Source organism: Notothenia coriiceps, unplaced genomic scaffold (assembly GCF_000735185.1).
Source record: "Notothenia coriiceps isolate Sejong01 unplaced genomic scaffold, NC01 NC01_scaffold00000281, whole genome shotgun sequence".
In the NCBI taxonomy this organism is placed as follows: Eukaryota; Metazoa; Chordata; class Actinopteri; order Perciformes; family Nototheniidae; genus Notothenia; species Notothenia coriiceps.
The window spans coordinates 217,342-234,217 of record NW_011332982.1 but is presented as its reverse complement, the minus strand read 5'-3'; the positions used below and the strand labels follow the sequence as shown (position 1 = coordinate 234,217).

The 16,876-nt window shown below is 41.6% G+C and overlaps 1 protein-coding gene across 1 annotated transcript in view; it reads right to left on the bottom strand.

The window, feature by feature from the left end:
- The window catches only part of slx4ip (SLX4 interacting protein), a 35,576-nt gene that overhangs the window by 3,077 nt on the left and 15,623 nt on the right, over positions 1 to 16,876 (bottom strand). The window contains exons 5-7 of the mRNA XM_010779696.1: positions 11,228 to 11,305; positions 9,280 to 9,368; positions 84 to 190 (exon numbers count right to left, since the gene is read on the bottom strand). Coding sequence (XP_010777998.1) covers positions 84 to 190; positions 9,280 to 9,368; positions 11,228 to 11,305 — 274 coding nt within the window. The remainder of the gene's footprint in view (positions 1 to 83; positions 191 to 9,279; positions 9,369 to 11,227; positions 11,306 to 16,876) is intronic.

Below are 16,876 nucleotides of genomic sequence, written 5' to 3'. Positions count from 1 at the left end.
CTGAGAAATGAAAGGACAAGAGGATATTAAAGTGTCCTCTCTGACTGCCGGGGTTGGAAAGTTTTGCATTAGATCATACTCACATCTTTTGAAGCACAGTCTTCTTTGTTTTCGTGGGGATGTTTGAAGGCTCTAGGGTTTCTCCCACTCTGGAAAAATACTCTGACTGGCTTTGTTCGCTCAGCTCAGTCTAGAGAGGACAAACAGAAACGGTGTAAACAGAAAATATTATTCCTGGCATCCCCTGGAAATGTTTGGCTCCACAGCTGACTGCTGTCATCATCTGGGATTGTCAGACATAAAAAAACATTCACTACCTGCTGTAAAACTATAATAATTACAATTAACTAAAATAATCCAATATCATAAACAGATATTTCATATAAATCTATCCTCTTCTGACTGAATTCCAAATAGTGCGGCCACTTTAGTTCTTGACCTATGATACAGTACAACAGGAATGTTTTCTGTGATGCCTATACAGACTTCCTAACCACCCAGCTGGCACAAATAATTAGCCCCCACGTAACACTGTCCAAAGAAACCACCTTCAAGGCTTTGGGAAATAATCACTGGCTTGTCATGGAGTGACGTGTGTTTCATGGTCTGCTGTCTGTGTTTGGAGTGATGCTCTCAGCCTGAGGCAGGGTTACAAAACGGTGAAACCATTTTGAAAGGGTAAAACATCGATCACATAAAGGACTATGGAACTGAGACGTTTAAAAGGAAAAACGCAAATATCAAGCAAAAAGCCACTGTGAGGACAGAAGATCAAAAAGTAGGGAACATTGCCTTGTGGTTAGTAGACTTTAGCAGCACTTTGAGTTGCAGGTTCAAAGTTCAATACACCCACTTACGGAGGGGACCCTCTGAGGCAGAACAGAGAACTGGCCAGAGATTGCATCTCACTAACGTGTGCCCTCAACAGGTCGCTAATGAAGGTTAATCACAGGTCCTCTCCTTGGCTGACCCAGAACAGACTCTGGTTTTATGAGGGAACGAGAGACGGTGGTGGGAAATTGAGCAGAACTTAAAGGCTGAGAGCACGCCAATTTATTATGAAATAATTGCATTAAAATTGGAGGGAGAATATCAGAGTAGATTTGGTTTGGACTATATTTGTTGAACTTGGATAAGCAGCATACAGCTGAAAGGCTAAATGATCAGAGTGACACTTGGTAAACTATCTCCATCAGACTGCAATAAGGCACAGCAGTGTTTCGAGCTAGGTGTTGAATTAGGACTGGGCATGGGCAATATATCAATTTCATATTGATATCTCGATATGAGACTAGATAGTATTGTGTTAGATTTTGGATCTCAAGATATTATATTATCGTGTAAGTGTTGTCTTTTCCTGGTTTTAAAGACTTCATCATAGCAAAGTTATGTACATATTAGATTTTTTTTTAAAAGCTCATTGTGTATATACTGTATGTTATGCAACTACTAATAGTCAATCCTACAAAATCGATCCGAGTCATGTTTTCAAAAGTATTGTGATATGTGTTACTACTGTTGTCCCTGTTGGGGAATAATTCCCCAGGGCTCAAAGCTAACTGTTAAAAGTGGTTGCCAGGCTGGCAACCAGGCATCAGCTTTTGGTTGCCAAAACTGAAATATGGTTGCCATTTTTAGTCACCTTATATTTTAAATAATTAAGATACTATACAGTTATACATCAACTTAATAAGGAACATGGGACACAAAACAAAGTTCAAATGCTTTTTCAATAAGTAATTAACACAATTATTTGAAACTTAAGTGGTAGTAAACTTGTCCACCCTCAATTGCTGGTATACAAAATACCACTACCAGTAGTGCAGCTGTTGTCATGGTCTTCACTGATCCCTCACAAATGAATTGAGCAAGTCACTAGTTTATGGGCTTAAATATGTCTCGTAATTATTTGTGTGAACATGAAAATAATTTGTGTGTAAATATGTGATTTGGAAATGTAAAACACCATCCACAAATGCATTTAAAAGATTTGCAAACTCACTAATACATTTGCAAGTGTAAAACGGATCTGCAAATACGCTAAATATTTTCAAAAATAAAAAAAAGATCTGTGAATATCTCTTTAACATTTACAACTTTCGATCAGGCAATTGCCCATTTCCTCTTTGCTTTTCGTTCAGGTTCACCTTGCGCTTTATCAGTTGAATCACTTGAACGAACATTCGTTTGAGATGTTGACGGGTCGGCCGAACATTTTACCCCACAGTCAAACAACTTAATTTGCCTCGCCATTTTTTGTAAAACAAACACATGGCGCACTGCGCACGCGAGTAAACGTGCATCGCTTTCTGGCTCCGTAATCACACCAATGCATGTGCAACTTGAGTATCAGGTTCCGACTGGTCACAACAATAATTAAATATCACTCTTAATACAACAAATAATTAACATTTATCTATTTTGGGGTGCACATTTTGCTGTTTGCTGTCCTTATTACTGGTTGCCACTGATGGCAACCAAAGGCCAAGAAGTGGTTGAAATGTTTTCTGAATGGTTACCAATGGCAACCGTTACTGTCGAACCCTGTAGACTCCTAGATATCTAACATTTTTGCCCTTTTACGTGTATGACCAACCCTGGCGTCTGTTATCTCCCTTAAGGAAATGGGCTGCTTCAGCCATAATGTTGTTGTTCCCATTCTATGACCGGGCAACTCTCGGTCACAGATGGTTTATTGTTGTGGGTACACTGGAACACTTCCTTCTCGGTGTTTGTGGAGGTGTGAAATCTTCGAGGCCATAAGTGTCAGACGGAAGTAACTCAGTGTTCCCAGCTGTTTATGCTATCTTCTCAAATATGTTGATTACTCTGTGAAACTAGTTAAAAGGTCTAGCAAGAGAGGCGCTCCAGAATTGACGTGGCAACTCTCCCGTGCAGTCAGATCGTCACTTGTGATTTGAATCCTCCGGCCGATACTCCTAAATAAACCATCAGTGTTTGACATCAAAGCTCCTGCTCATCCCGTGTCTCCTTCATGAGTCGGTGACTCCCACTGCATTGCTACACATAAGTTTCCCCCACACTACCTAGTCCCAATTGACAATGCTTTATGCTGATGTTTAGCTGGCATGATATTTACCATGTTTATCGTCATCGAATGCTAACAAGTGCTAATCAGCAATAGGCACCTGTTATTTTTAAGGCAGATAGAAATGCAATTTTTGCAGGTATTTGATCATAAACCAATCAGTCATTACGATTCAGCCTCTCATCACTATGGATGCCCGCACCAAATTAAATAACTATCCTTCAGTAGTTGTTAAAATATTTCACTATGGGCCTGACAGACAGATTGCCGTCCATGGAGCGTGGCTAAAAAGACTCAGTCGACTTTTGCATTGGGAAAATACAACAAAAGACTTCCGTCTGATTCTACCAAGGTTGTGGCCACTATGTTTATGTAATATCAGCCATTTTTTCAGATCATTACTATTCCATAAACTGGTTGGTAAAATGATCAATGTGCACTGTAAGTCGAGGGAATTTGGCAAACTCTGTCTTCCACCAGCTGCCTTAAAAAATCCTTAATGTCTACTTCCTCATGTCACGACACCAATGACAACGAGGAAGTAGTAATCGTCCCAAGATGCACGGGCAGGCTGGGGCGTTGTGGCTTTGCTCGGGGTGATGAGACGTAGCTACACTCTGGTCTGTGGTGCGGCGGACGGCCAGAGGCCAGAGGGAGGGAGCAGGGGGAGTGGATAAGGAGGCTGGGAAACAGGGAGGTAGGCGGGGACGAGAGAGAACAGGGGACAAGATACTACAGAAGGAATTAGAGAAAGGGAGAGTTTATAGGGGAGTGCAACAAAAGGAGAGGCACCCCCCAGGAGTCATATCGTCTGACCCCAACAGTCTCTCCAGCATGCCCACAAACTCAAGAATCCTCTCACAGGAAGTCCTCCACAGGCTGCTCTTTGTGCAGACAGAGTCATGCTACAGAGTGTGGGCAGAGCCTCTTTACGCTCCCTTATATCCAAATGCAGCTCGCCTTGGATTTGGGACAGTGACACATACAAACTTGCCTTTGCTTGCGTGCACACACACCCACCCCGACAACAACAACAATTGTGAGAAAGATGTGGGTGCCATCATTTGCATTGCAAGGCCTTGATATTTATTTGCGTCTGTTTAATATGAATAAATGCCGTTTGAAAATGAACTTGAAAGAAAAATCAACACAAACCAAGGGGTTCTCTGGGAAAGTTTTGTGCCTGTTCTGTTCCTGTCGGCACGACTTCAAACGAGCGGAGAGAGAAAGACAGAGAGAGAGGACAGAGTGATGGAGAGGAAGAAGCATGAAGAGAGGAAGAGGTGGGTTAGACATGGAAGGGGAAAGATGAAAAGCGAGACAGAGAGAAATGATGCATGAATTATTATCACCAGGGGTCGGATATTCTGTGTATAGCAACTACAGAAGAAAGTAGAGGGATTAAATATGGAGAGAAGGAGGGAGGAGAGAGGGGGAGTAATCCGGTGCATGAACAACATTATAATTATCACAAGCTCTGTGGATAAAACAGTAAGTATTGTGTGGGAACCGAGGTGGCCTAATCTCGTACGGAATGATGCAGACTCCCAATAGCTGGAGCGCGTCCCGTGAAAAGGGAGGGGGAGGGATGGTGGTAAATAACAACCTCTACCACCACTTCTCCCTCAGCAACAAGGGTTTAACCCCCCCACCGCCAGCCAGTCTGCTCGCCCCCACACGAGGCTGCAAAACACTCGTGATGCAACACATAGAGCGGACCGACCAACGGTGCCCCCCACCGGCCCCGGAGCCTCCAGAACAACACGGCTCCACCACGGGAGCTGCAGCGAGACGGCACATCTGGATGTCAGATCAGACGGAGATAAGCCTGGCAAAAAGGGCAAGGGGAGCAGGGAGAGTGAATCATTAGGTTTTAAAAAGGATACCAGGACTGGTTCTCAGAGCTCTCCCCAACTCTGGACGACTCCTGGAAACAACTTCAAAAAGATAACCGGCTACAGGCTCCATAAAACACAGGGAATGAACAGTTTCTCCTCAACCATCCAAGATAAAGAGGAACACAGATAGGACGATTAAGCTGGCTATCTTTTAAGGCAGCTGCACTTGAAAGTAATGACCTGATATGGCTAAATAGTCTCTAAAGAGTCTAAAATACTTCACTGCAGCATAGGATGACAAAACCCCTCTTGGTATCCAAAGACATCACTTATTCGGTAAGCTACTCTGACATACATAGAGGTTCGCTCTGTATAATCAGTAAAGACTTTTTTCAGCTTGACAACCGTGCATTTTTATTTTATCCACTGGGTTTTGCAAAGGGGTCCCGCTGTTAAAAGTTCAAACATGGGAACTACCAGTTGAAAAAAACAAGATAAAAAGTCAGAAAGCAGCTCAGCATGAAAAGGTCCGATGAACCATCAACTCACATTTGCTTGTGATCTGCCACAGGGGATTGTTTGTTTTTGGATTACTCTAATGTGTTTGTGTCTGATCTCACCCAACACACACAAAGCCAGCGAGATGCCGTGCTATAAAGGCAGTTATTCACTCGTCTGTCAAGAATATGATTCTCACCACTTGAAATGTTTGAATCCCTAAAGGAATCGAGATGTAAAAACGGAATTCTTCCTTTTACAGAAAAGCCTCTGCACAGCTTTATGATGGCACAACTAAGTATACAAAATCCTTAAACTGGCACCAAGAAACAACAACACTATTTAACTGCCGGGGGCGATATACCTCCTGCAGAGATGTTCGTGAATCCCCCCCTCCAACCACCCTGCTCCCACTGAGGAAAACATGCCCTGTTTGTCTAAGCTCACCACATCTTCCCTGAAACAAAGTCAACAAACATGCATGGACACATACTTGAATCAAAAAAGAGCACGGTTCTTAACCCTGTACAATGACAAACGTTTTTGGATCCACCCATGTTTAAGGATTAAGACAAGCTGTTAACTCTTCAATGAATCAATCAATCAATGGAAGCAGCCTAAGACAGGGAGGAATGAAGGGACATGGCTGTGTAAAGAGATCCCAGCCGTGTGTTGGGCCTTGAGAGGAGAGACAGTGGAGGCTTGGGAACGCTCTGCTGTTAGCTGTTGAAGAACAGAGACGTGCTGAGGTCATGAGTAAACACACAGGCTCGTCCACGGCTCAGAAGAGGGGGGGCGGGGGGGGACTGGAAACACATCTGCTCTGCCTTTGATCCAAACTTCTGCGGCACAGCACGCCACTCACCTCGGCTGCCCACTCTGTGCCTGATTACAAAACATCGGCCACAATCTTAAACACTAGCTCTTCCTTCCCATGCTGCCCTCCTCGCTGTTGGTGCTGACTCACAATGGGAGCAAGATTATTATGAGGGATTAGAATCTTAAAATGTCAAGAAGAAGAAAAACGTTATTTATGAGATGTTTGCTTCCCATGAAAATATGGTTGTTTTAAAAAGGCCCTACCTCTGCAGAGCAACAGTGAGTTCTAGGTTTAGCATGTTTTAAGTGTTATAGTAATCTTTTAATATTTCAAATAACAATTACAACACTGTATGAGGTGACTCAACATCTCCAGACATGAAATTAAAAGGTGTACACATGCTTAAACTGAAGTGCGTCCAACAATTTCTTCAACTTTCCTACCTGACATTCACACAGTCTTCATCGTGATTGGCCAGGTGCCTGAAGTTTAGAAAATAAACTGATTGAATTCGTCTCTTAAGCTGTTTTTTGTTTTGTTTAATTGTTTATACAACTAATTCTTTAACTTGTTCTTGTGTACTTAGTGTAGCACTGTAAATGCCTTCCAGTACAGACTGTCAGAGAACTCTTCCCACCAGGTTCAGGTGTGGCAGTTTGGAACAGCTTTACATGTTCATGCCTTCAGACGAGGTTGTGCGACATGTCGCAAGAACGGGCTTGTTCCGAGCATACCTCAAGCTGAACTTGATCACTTGGGGCAGCAAAAACAAAAAAAATTGACATACTATCAATATTTAAATTAATGTCTAGCATTTGAGCAAGTTAGCAATCTTAAACGTGACTCCCCTTTTAGATCTGTTGCTTTTCCCACAAGATCCTGCTACTACATGTTCGAATAAGATAACCTGCTAGTCACTAAATGTGTCTGTTTGGTGCTTGGTGTGGTTATCAGAGCTTTTTGTTGAATAAAGATGCCTGAGCCTGCTGGACATGTTGTTGATGAGAGCTGTGAGATTTCATCTAAAAGCAAAGTTGATGTAAAACCAAACAGATGAGCTAACACTTTGTAGAGTTGTTGGGAACAGCACATTTGGGGGGAAATTGTCACTATGAGCAAGCCCATTCACATGTATTGAGATGTGGTTAGCACACAATATTTACATTTTTTGTATTTTGGTATTGACTAAGTTTTGGAAATCTATAGTACATCTTACCCCCTACGCTAATGGAAATGACTAAATATCACCATTTCCTCTTCTAACAGATCCACAGCTGAAAAAATGACTAATAACAGCCCACAGGACTACAGTATGATGAAGTGTGTGACTGAGATGTTGGTTTTGACAGGACAAAGGGTCATCCATCATGTCACCTTGGTTTCCCTCACAACATAACCCCCTGACCCTATGAGAAGTGCTAATTGTATGAGGCTACATTTCCACTGTGGTTAAGGATTTTTGTTCAGCAAGTCACACAAAATGAATCCTCACAACAAAACCGAAACACCGCTAAGTACAGGGAATGCGGCATATTTTTGGGACTAGCAGGTTAGTGCTGTCAGAAGTTGTGGAATCAAATATATTTGTTTACACATTGACACTTTGACATAGAACTCCAAAGGCTCCATTATTTTTTAGATGGCAACATTATTAAGCCCTACATCAGTCGTGACTCACTGCATACATTCTTCTTTTCTTTTTTCTTGGCAACACTGAAAATGCCAAGATTGAAGTTTCTGACAAATTGGAACGGAGCAAACGATTTAAACAAATGATTGTTTTTGTCATGTGAAAACCGTTCGCCCTGCTGTCTGGTATCTTTCCCTTTACAAACCACATTCGAAGCTGGGCTAGTGAGAGCTCCACCACAGGACTCCCACCCTCCAATTCCCTCTGCTCGTACTGTATGAGCCCTGAGAACCACATCCTGAGGAGAGGAACGCAATCGACAGCAATGCCTCCTTGAACTGGAAAATTGGTTACACAATCTGAACTTTTCACTGACGACTGTGCTGCTCCACTAAAAATATTACAATCACTGCTTTCATTGGAAGCCAAACTGTGGATAGTGCAGAGACCTATCAAAGGGAAACAATAGCAAAAGAAAAACAGCAGGCCGCTGATCATGGGATGTGATGGGAGAGATGTCTGTCCTTGATGTGGGTGCCAAGGTGAGAGGCTCCTCCACCATTTCCCATAATACTCCTGGGAGTTTGAGATCAAGTGAGCACTGGCCAAAGGAGAGTTGTCCATAATATGAATGGACAAAAAGGAACTAATGTACAGTAAAAGGTCTTATGACAGTACATCCAAATATATACAGTGTGAATTCCTACATGGAAATGACCAACTGAACCCACCTTCATCTGAAACTAATCGATCAAGGCACATGAGAGTCAACTGCACATAATCACATTATCTACATTATCTACTGTAAAAATGTACATGTTTTTAAAAATGAAGAGTGTTTAGTCGAGCCATGAGTGATATGCTTTAAAACGGGTTAAATCATGTGTTAATGATGCATTATATTTAGTGTATATCAAACTATGTGTTTAAAAACGTCCTGTGGTTAAAGGGTAGACAAAATTCTGATTTCTTTAAAATATAAATTACATGTTCTGACAATGTAAACATTGACTGCATTTTGCAACAATGAGGTTGGATAAAAGTTGTAGATCTCTCTTGATTTTCCCAAGAGCTAAATTAGTTTTGGCTATATTTTTGACGACCCATTAATGTTGAGGTTTGCAACAAGCCACATTTGCGCTTGACAAAAAAAACAACCCAAATTGTACTGCTCGGGTGAATTGGCAGAATTTGAGAGCAGTGACTTTTTGAAGAAGTGATGACTCTGCATCGTTGGACCCCACCTCCCTTTTTCCATCCCCTTGCCATCATCTCCTTCCTCTGCACTATAGCCCCCCCCATGCCTCACGTAACGAGGGTCAGCAGCACATGTTAAATAGAGAGCACAATTTGGCAACACATCCCTATAATAACACACAGGCCCATGCAGGACATTTCGCCAGGCGACTGGAAGAGGAAATAGAGGAGTATAAACAGCACTCACCGCGGCCAGGCTCGGGTTTCCATGGTGCGCTGAGGCATCCTCCGGGCAGCTCACACACACTACATAGCGTTCAGGAAACACACGCATATCTGAAGGCAGGCAAAGAAACAACACAGACCATGCTAGTTAATAACATGGGCTCACCTCTAATTATGAGTCAAAGTCAGACGGAGGGAACTGTGGTGAAGGTTTGAATGTACATCTACACCAAGTATTCAGCTCAGACCAAGGAGAGAATGGCAGCTCAGAGATAACTGTTGAGCTTTATTAGCCGCGTAAGCAGCATGAAATATCACAAAATGTTATGTTAACAAGGGCTCTTGGGATTTATAAGACTATTCCATCGGCTTCAAAGGCAGAGACCATTTAAACCAACAATACTATTACACGCAGTATATCATGATAATAAATCAAACTGTCCGTAAGCAATCCAGAACGTTTGTAACATTACTCTGTCTTCTGCATTACCATGTGTTTCTCGCGGGTTCAATAAAAAAGAATATTGACAAAAAAGTAACTTCCTGCTAGAACAAATAACAGGAGCGTTGGCACAATCTTACAATATTCTCCATTTGCATTCTTGATCCACAGAGCTTACCACCCTCTGTTCAAAGAGTTTACAGCTGTGGGGTATTAGTCCGTAAAAGCTCATATTCCTTCTCAGTGGCCATTATTTAACACATTGGTCTTGCTTCACTTGTGTGGATCAGCCGTTAATAAACACAGCCAAGATACAAACTTGCATACAAACACCTGTATAATGTAAACACAACTGGTGTGCAGTATTTGAAAAGGATGACTTTGTTGGTGGGAGGTTTGGATGTCGATTATTACTATAACTTGCCAGATTACCAAAAAAAAACAGTAGGAACAAATCTTGGCCTCTGAAGATGAATTCCCTGTCCACTATCAGGCCACACATCTACACATGTAAACTGTAAAATAAATATTTGAAAGACCTACAACTCTCAGAAAAAGACATTTACTGAGCAAAGGTGTGCTCAGAGGATACTCCACAAGCATTTCTTTAGACCTACACCAGTGAAAGTTTAGAAAGTACTCTTGATTGATATCTCATAAAACAACAGGCAGATTGCCACAACATTTACTGAAAATATTATGTCTCCGAATGGAATAAATTACCTTCCGGCTGCTCCCCTAATGGCCAGCTTGGGACAGATTTTACAGTCTTTGCTCAACTAAGAGTAGAAACATGGTTGGAATGTTTGTGTTGTAGGGTAAAATTAAAAAAAGTAGTTAATCAGAAAAATACCACTGCATTCTAACTGGCTAATTATAGTATTAGATTGTGTTTTAACCAAGTAGTCTTCCTAACCTGATTCAAAGCATACAAGTTTGCCATGTATAACTATCAGAATAAAACCTTTTTAATCATCTGTATAATATATGATGGCCTGACCACTCTGTACAGCTAACTCAGAGGACTGAATTACACAACCTTTGACCCCAGGAGACGGGCTCTAATTCGATGCGTAACAGACCTGCTGAGAGAAGCCGTCATCTCAGTCTGCAGCAGGTCAGTGCTGCCTCAACATTCAGGCCCCCAGGGAACAGATATTAACTTTACTGACAGGAAGGGAGACATGTTGGTCCCATGAAAAGGTGGTCAAGGGTCACAGGCACTAGATGGGCCATGCAGATAGATTCTCACTGCCCTCCATAGACAGCCCTCCAATCGTTCTCTCTCTCCCACTCTTAGTAGCCTCTCGAGGGAACCACTTAATGGATGCCTGTTCTCAACAACACCCCAAGCAGGTAGGGACAGGACATAAAAACAAGTGAGGGGGAGAAAAATCAACATGTAAACCACTGATGACTTACTCGTTCTGTGGGAAATGTGGCTGAGTATGTGCCTTTGAGACGTCTATTTCTGATTCATTTAACTGGGAGTTGATACTTTAAAACATGGAACATGTAGGTTACATACCCCCATAGAGTTGCTTCACGATACATCTGAGGTTGAAGTGCCGTTTCAGAAAATTTGCAACCAGGTGGAAACTTTTTCCTATAAAAAAACAAAAGAGAAACACATTTATGAGTAAAAACTAGCAGAAAGACACATTACAAAAACTCCTGTGCATGTGACACTGTTTCTAAGGCTTAAATATAAAGTAGTTTAGGGAGTAAATCAAAGGACACACTATGTAAATGTTTGAATTCCAATTGAAAGCACTTTCTATGATGAGATTGGGCTCTTGGGCTGCAAAATGTCAGCTCTAAGACTCAAACTTAGGTCAACACTTCAGGGATAAAGCAGTTCTACTGCTTTAACACAAAAACCTATGCTCATTCTTACGCATTATTGTACTATAAACTCTATATGCTTAAAGGTCCCATGTCATGCTTTTCCAGTTATTAGCCCCCTTGTGTGTTATGTAGCTTGTTATGCATGTAAACGGTCTGCAGAGTCACAAACCCTCAAAGTACACCCTGTAGCGAGTAAAACTCTAACACAGAAAAGACCTGTCTATGCTGCCCCAGAACGCCTCGTTGGAGATTTCTCTTTTTACATTTTTCCAGCCTGGCTGTGTGTGTGTGTGTGTGTGTGTGTGTGTGTGTGTGTGTGTGTGTGTGTGTGTGTGTGTGTGTGTGTGTGTGTGTGTGTGTGTGTGTGTGTGTGTGTGCTCAGGCTGAGTTCTGTGGTGTCTCGCAGACCCCACGCAGCAACCAGGAAACGACACCAGTAATACAGCTCACACTGTCCGCTCCTCGAGCCTCAAAGGGCGGAGCAGTGAGCCCCGCAACGTCCCGCCAACACGGCACCCAGACCCCACGCAGCATTCTCATCTGTTTGTCATTACTGGTGTCACTTTCTGGTTGCTAACAAACGCCATTGTAACACATAATCACTGATGTTCAGCTGTAACGATGGTGGACTCATCAGAGCAGAGTGGGCGAGCTGACCAATCAGAGCTAAGTGGGCTCATAGGGAGGGGGGGGGCTCCAACAAGGCATTTAGAACAGAGAGTGAATACACATACTACACAGAGATGCTGTATGAGAAACCAATGTGAGTTTGGAACATTGAACAATGTTAATCTATTCTAGTAGATCTTAACAATAGAATTATGATCAGTAGAAATGGCCATGACATGGGACCTTTAAAATATGTTCTTCAAATGTCCTGCTAATCTTAATCTCATGCTCAATCTAAGGGCCATACTTTTGAAGCATCTGACTCATGCAGTAAGAAACTATTTATTCTGTGTTAATCCAGCTGACCTCCCAGTTTTGGGACAAACAGAGAAACCACCTCTGCTCCATTTGTCATGGAATGTTCGTCATGGTATGTAAGAAGTGCGAGGCAGAATCACAGGCCTGTTGCCTCATCTGGTAAGGATTTGTTGATTTAAAGCGAGGGTCGAGCAAACACGCTATGCAGTTGTTTCTTGTAAACAGAACAACAGTTCTGGGAAACTGACAGTGGCTGCCTACCCTTTTGTACCTTCTTGCTACCATTTCCTTCTTCTCCTTAAAATAATTGTAATGTTTTATTCTCTTTGACTCGAGCATTACCGCTCTCGTGTTTATTTTTCTGGCTTTGTTATGTAGCTGTTGCTGTGTGGAAACCTCCCTAAGTGCTAACTATGGGGATTTTTGGTATTTTAAGGTCAATTAAAGGATTACACTTCTTCCATAGTTAGAGAAGAATCCTAACCTCCTGCACTCGAGGCTCTTTCAGAACTCCCTGGATAATGTCAAATACGAACTGTCATTGAGCAAAAAATGAGGCTTTGAAAGGCTGTCATTTTGTAATTGGGGAGGTTTTCACCCGTCTGCAAAAACACTGACAGAAACTCGTGAATAAAACTTGGACAAGTCTCCTCTAGTGGATTTTCAGCTATGACAAATACTGTATGTCCCACACGTATTGTTACTGTACAACACTCAGGGCAGACTGCAGGGTAACAGCATTGTGTTAGGGGGTCTTCATTAACATTCCTCCTGGTCCGCTGGCTGTTGTCATCTCAGCACCAATTCAAAGCATTTAATTATAGTCTTCAAAAAGAAACCTTCTAGGGATTCTTTGGATAATGACATGTAATTACAGAGACAGTGTGTCACAAAAAATGCCACAGGTATACGCTGGAAAGTGATTTAACAGCCCACCATGGCTTTCTTTTTCTTAGTGTTTGTGGATGAATCAGGAACTAGGATCATTTCACTAGCGAACACTTCCTAGAGTAGCGAATAAAACAATACATAAATGAATACATCAGTAATTCGATTCAACAAACCAAGCTCCATCTTTCAAGTAGGAATAAATCCTTATAATTAAAGTTAATAGCAGTTGAAATAAAACTAAATCGAGAGATCAAAGTGCCTTTGAAATATGGATACCGGTTTGTTACTATGATACTAAGCAATTACGATCAATATTTTTCCAAAACTATAAAATGTAAATGGAACCTAGGTGACAGGCTGCACCTATGGGAACACATCTGATCCTTAAAAGCTCTTAAGTAAAGATTCAGCCTTCAGCTAAATCCACAAGTTGGACAGCTTAGTCAAGATGTGTGAACATACACAAAGTCTCTCAAGAGACGGAACAAAATCTAATCCATCAAATTAAAGGTCAGTGTTAGATTCCTTCTCTGCTCCATTATTTTTCATTCTAGCAAAAATAATCAGGGACTGATTTATACACCATGCAGGGCACCAACTCAAAGCATTCACTCAGCTTTGAAGAGACAAATAAGTAATAAGACATATTTTGGTGAATAATAGATATTTATAGGAATCATTGATTGTACAATTCTGTTATCAGGATAATCGTGACTATTTGAACATGGCAGTGAAGTTGATACAGTTAAAGATAATTGCATAGCAAGAATAGAGACTGAGTGTTAACTTAGCGTTAAAGGAGCCCTATTATAGTTTGTTGGGTTTACCCTTTCCTGTACTGTGTTGTGTTTTTGTTGTCTACAAAGGCTGAAATCCGAAACGCCTGAAACGCCTCGATGTAGTCCTTTGTTTACTTCTGTAAAAGAATGACATCAATGTGTAACACTCCAGCTTATAGTGGCTAACGCTCCAACACATTGTACGGGCGGGAAATCTGTTAGCAGTTGACCAATCAAGACTAGAGCTGGCCAGCTAACCAATCAGAGCAGACTAGGCTCTGGTTTCAGACAGAGGGTGAAAAGAGTTGCTGCAGCACAGGCAGTATAAGAAAAATAAAGACCTTTTTGAACATTAAATCATGTAAACATATCCCAGAGGCATAGACATTTATGAACCTGAGAATTAGCATAATAGGGCCCCTTTAATTTCAGCGGGTTCATCAATGTATAATTGATAGTAGTTGTATTTTTTTCCATAATGCAGTTGAGCAAATAAACATAAAACATACCACTAACATAGTATTTGGGTTGCAAATATTTTGCATAAGCCGCTGACATATTGGTTATTTTAGGTCTTCCAGGCTTCTTATGCAGACGTCTTTAGTTTTTGTTTGTTTGGGGGGCTTTGGGGGCTTAAGTCAGATCTTCAGCAAGTAAAAAATATGTTGGATTGAAATCAGTAGCTCTCACTAAATTAGAGTTAGGGTCTTTGGAAGTATGTCCCTTAATAACTGATGTTCACAAAGTATGTAGGATAAGTCAACAAGCTTTAAATAGAATGGTTAATTGATCCCAAAGGAAAATTGCATAAACACGATGTATGCTATGCTGAGCATGTTTGTAGTTAACAATAGCAGCATTCCTTTATTGGAAAGAACTTCAGATATTCTATTATTCTTAAAATAGGGAAGCAGTCCTCATCTATCGTCAGTTCTGGATGTCTAACCAGAGAGGAATGCAGATCTGAATCTCTGTTGTGTTTTCTCTGCCCATTCTTGGTTCAGAAGGGAAGCATCATTCATTGAACAATCATGGCTTTCTATATTTTCAGAAGCTTAGATCTTTGTTCCTTAGACTCTTTGACTTCATGTTTGGCTTTACAAGTATTCTCATTGGTGTCCCTGGTGGGCCAAGCTAGCCAATTCCCAGGACAAGTCTGACAGGGACGTCTGGACACAGAGTTGGGAACCAGTGCAACGCCATGGCCCGAGACATCAGCTGTTGCTCCAACTTAATAACGTCCTGCACAGCGCAGAGTTGCTCTTGGCCCTCTGCCCGGGTCCTCTCGTGCTAAGCTTGCATTCATGTTTCTCTCTCACAAACAGTTTGCTAGTGCCTCCTCTGGGAATGAGTGGCCCCTTTCTGTGGCAACTGTGGCCCACAGTGGTGCAATACTCAAATCTGCAGAGTGTAGACTTTAAAGGATTTCATTTGCACTTCCTGCAAGAGAAGATGGCCATGCTTAATTGTTTTGAAACCCGATGAACAACAATATTATGACAAGGTCAAATCAAACAGTAAACAAGCCAGCACGCCATGTTTTCAGAAATGTGGTAGATAATATCGAAACCACTTGTATTGAGATAGTTATACCATCTTGTAATATACCACAGAACAACTGCGGAAAAAAGACAGACTCCACAGTGCTGGTGCCAAGGCTAGAATACTGTACTATCGAGACACACACACACATATGCAGACACACATCCCTGCAGCTTTCACCGCTTCCTGGGAAAACAATGAGAGGAAAGAAAAGTCAACAAACCAAAAGGCATCCAGAGTGACGAGGACTGTAAAAGGGAACAGAAAGGGGTGAGAAACTCTCAGAGCAGGGTCAAAGGTAAGCCCCCATGGAACAGACTTCATTAACTTCAGTTATATCCTGAGGAGATCATTAAAAACAGCCATAGCAAACACAGCCTTCTTCTTCTCGCCATCCGCATTCCAACAGCCCATGCTGTTGTGACTCCTGCAGGACTCCATGAGAATTTCTGGAGATCATTAAACGTTCTGTCCGTGCATTAGGCTGACCACAGTGTGTCTAGGTCCTTTACCAGGAATAAACAATACTAGTTTATCAATTACTCACTCCATGTTAGCTATCATTTATGGAAGAAATGTGTTTATTGCATGCCGCCAAGATGAACAAAGAATCTAAAAATGGCTGCAATGACAGGTGATTTGAAAGTCATTTAAATGGTGAGGATTTCGCAAAAATGTATGTGTCCTGGAAGTAATGGGCAGGAGGACAGGAGAATGAGATTTGGTTTGTAACCATCCAAGTTTTTTTTAAAGTATGTGAAAGGGTGTTTTAACAGTTAAGGAAACCAATTTATTTGCCATGCATGATGGGACTTTTTACATCAATATAATCATGGCACAGCGGCATGGCCAAAATATGGAGGGAGAGATAATAACATGTCTAAGACTAACTTAAATTAAACTAATACAAAACTGCTAAATAAGATGGTTCAAATGGGTGTTTATGTGCATAGGGAAAGGTTAGTCAAATGTTTCCACCAAAAAAAAAAGAACTCTTCTTCTACAACTACTATCAATTGTGCACTATCTTATTAATACACTTTAATGATGCCAAGACTGCTTCAAAGAGGGCAATGAGAAGGAAATAAATCGGAGTATCCACTAGCTTCATGTAAAAGCAGGTTTTACAGTAACCTGGTTATTGCAGTGCATGTAAAGACCTTCTCGGTTTTCCAGCAGTAACCTGATTC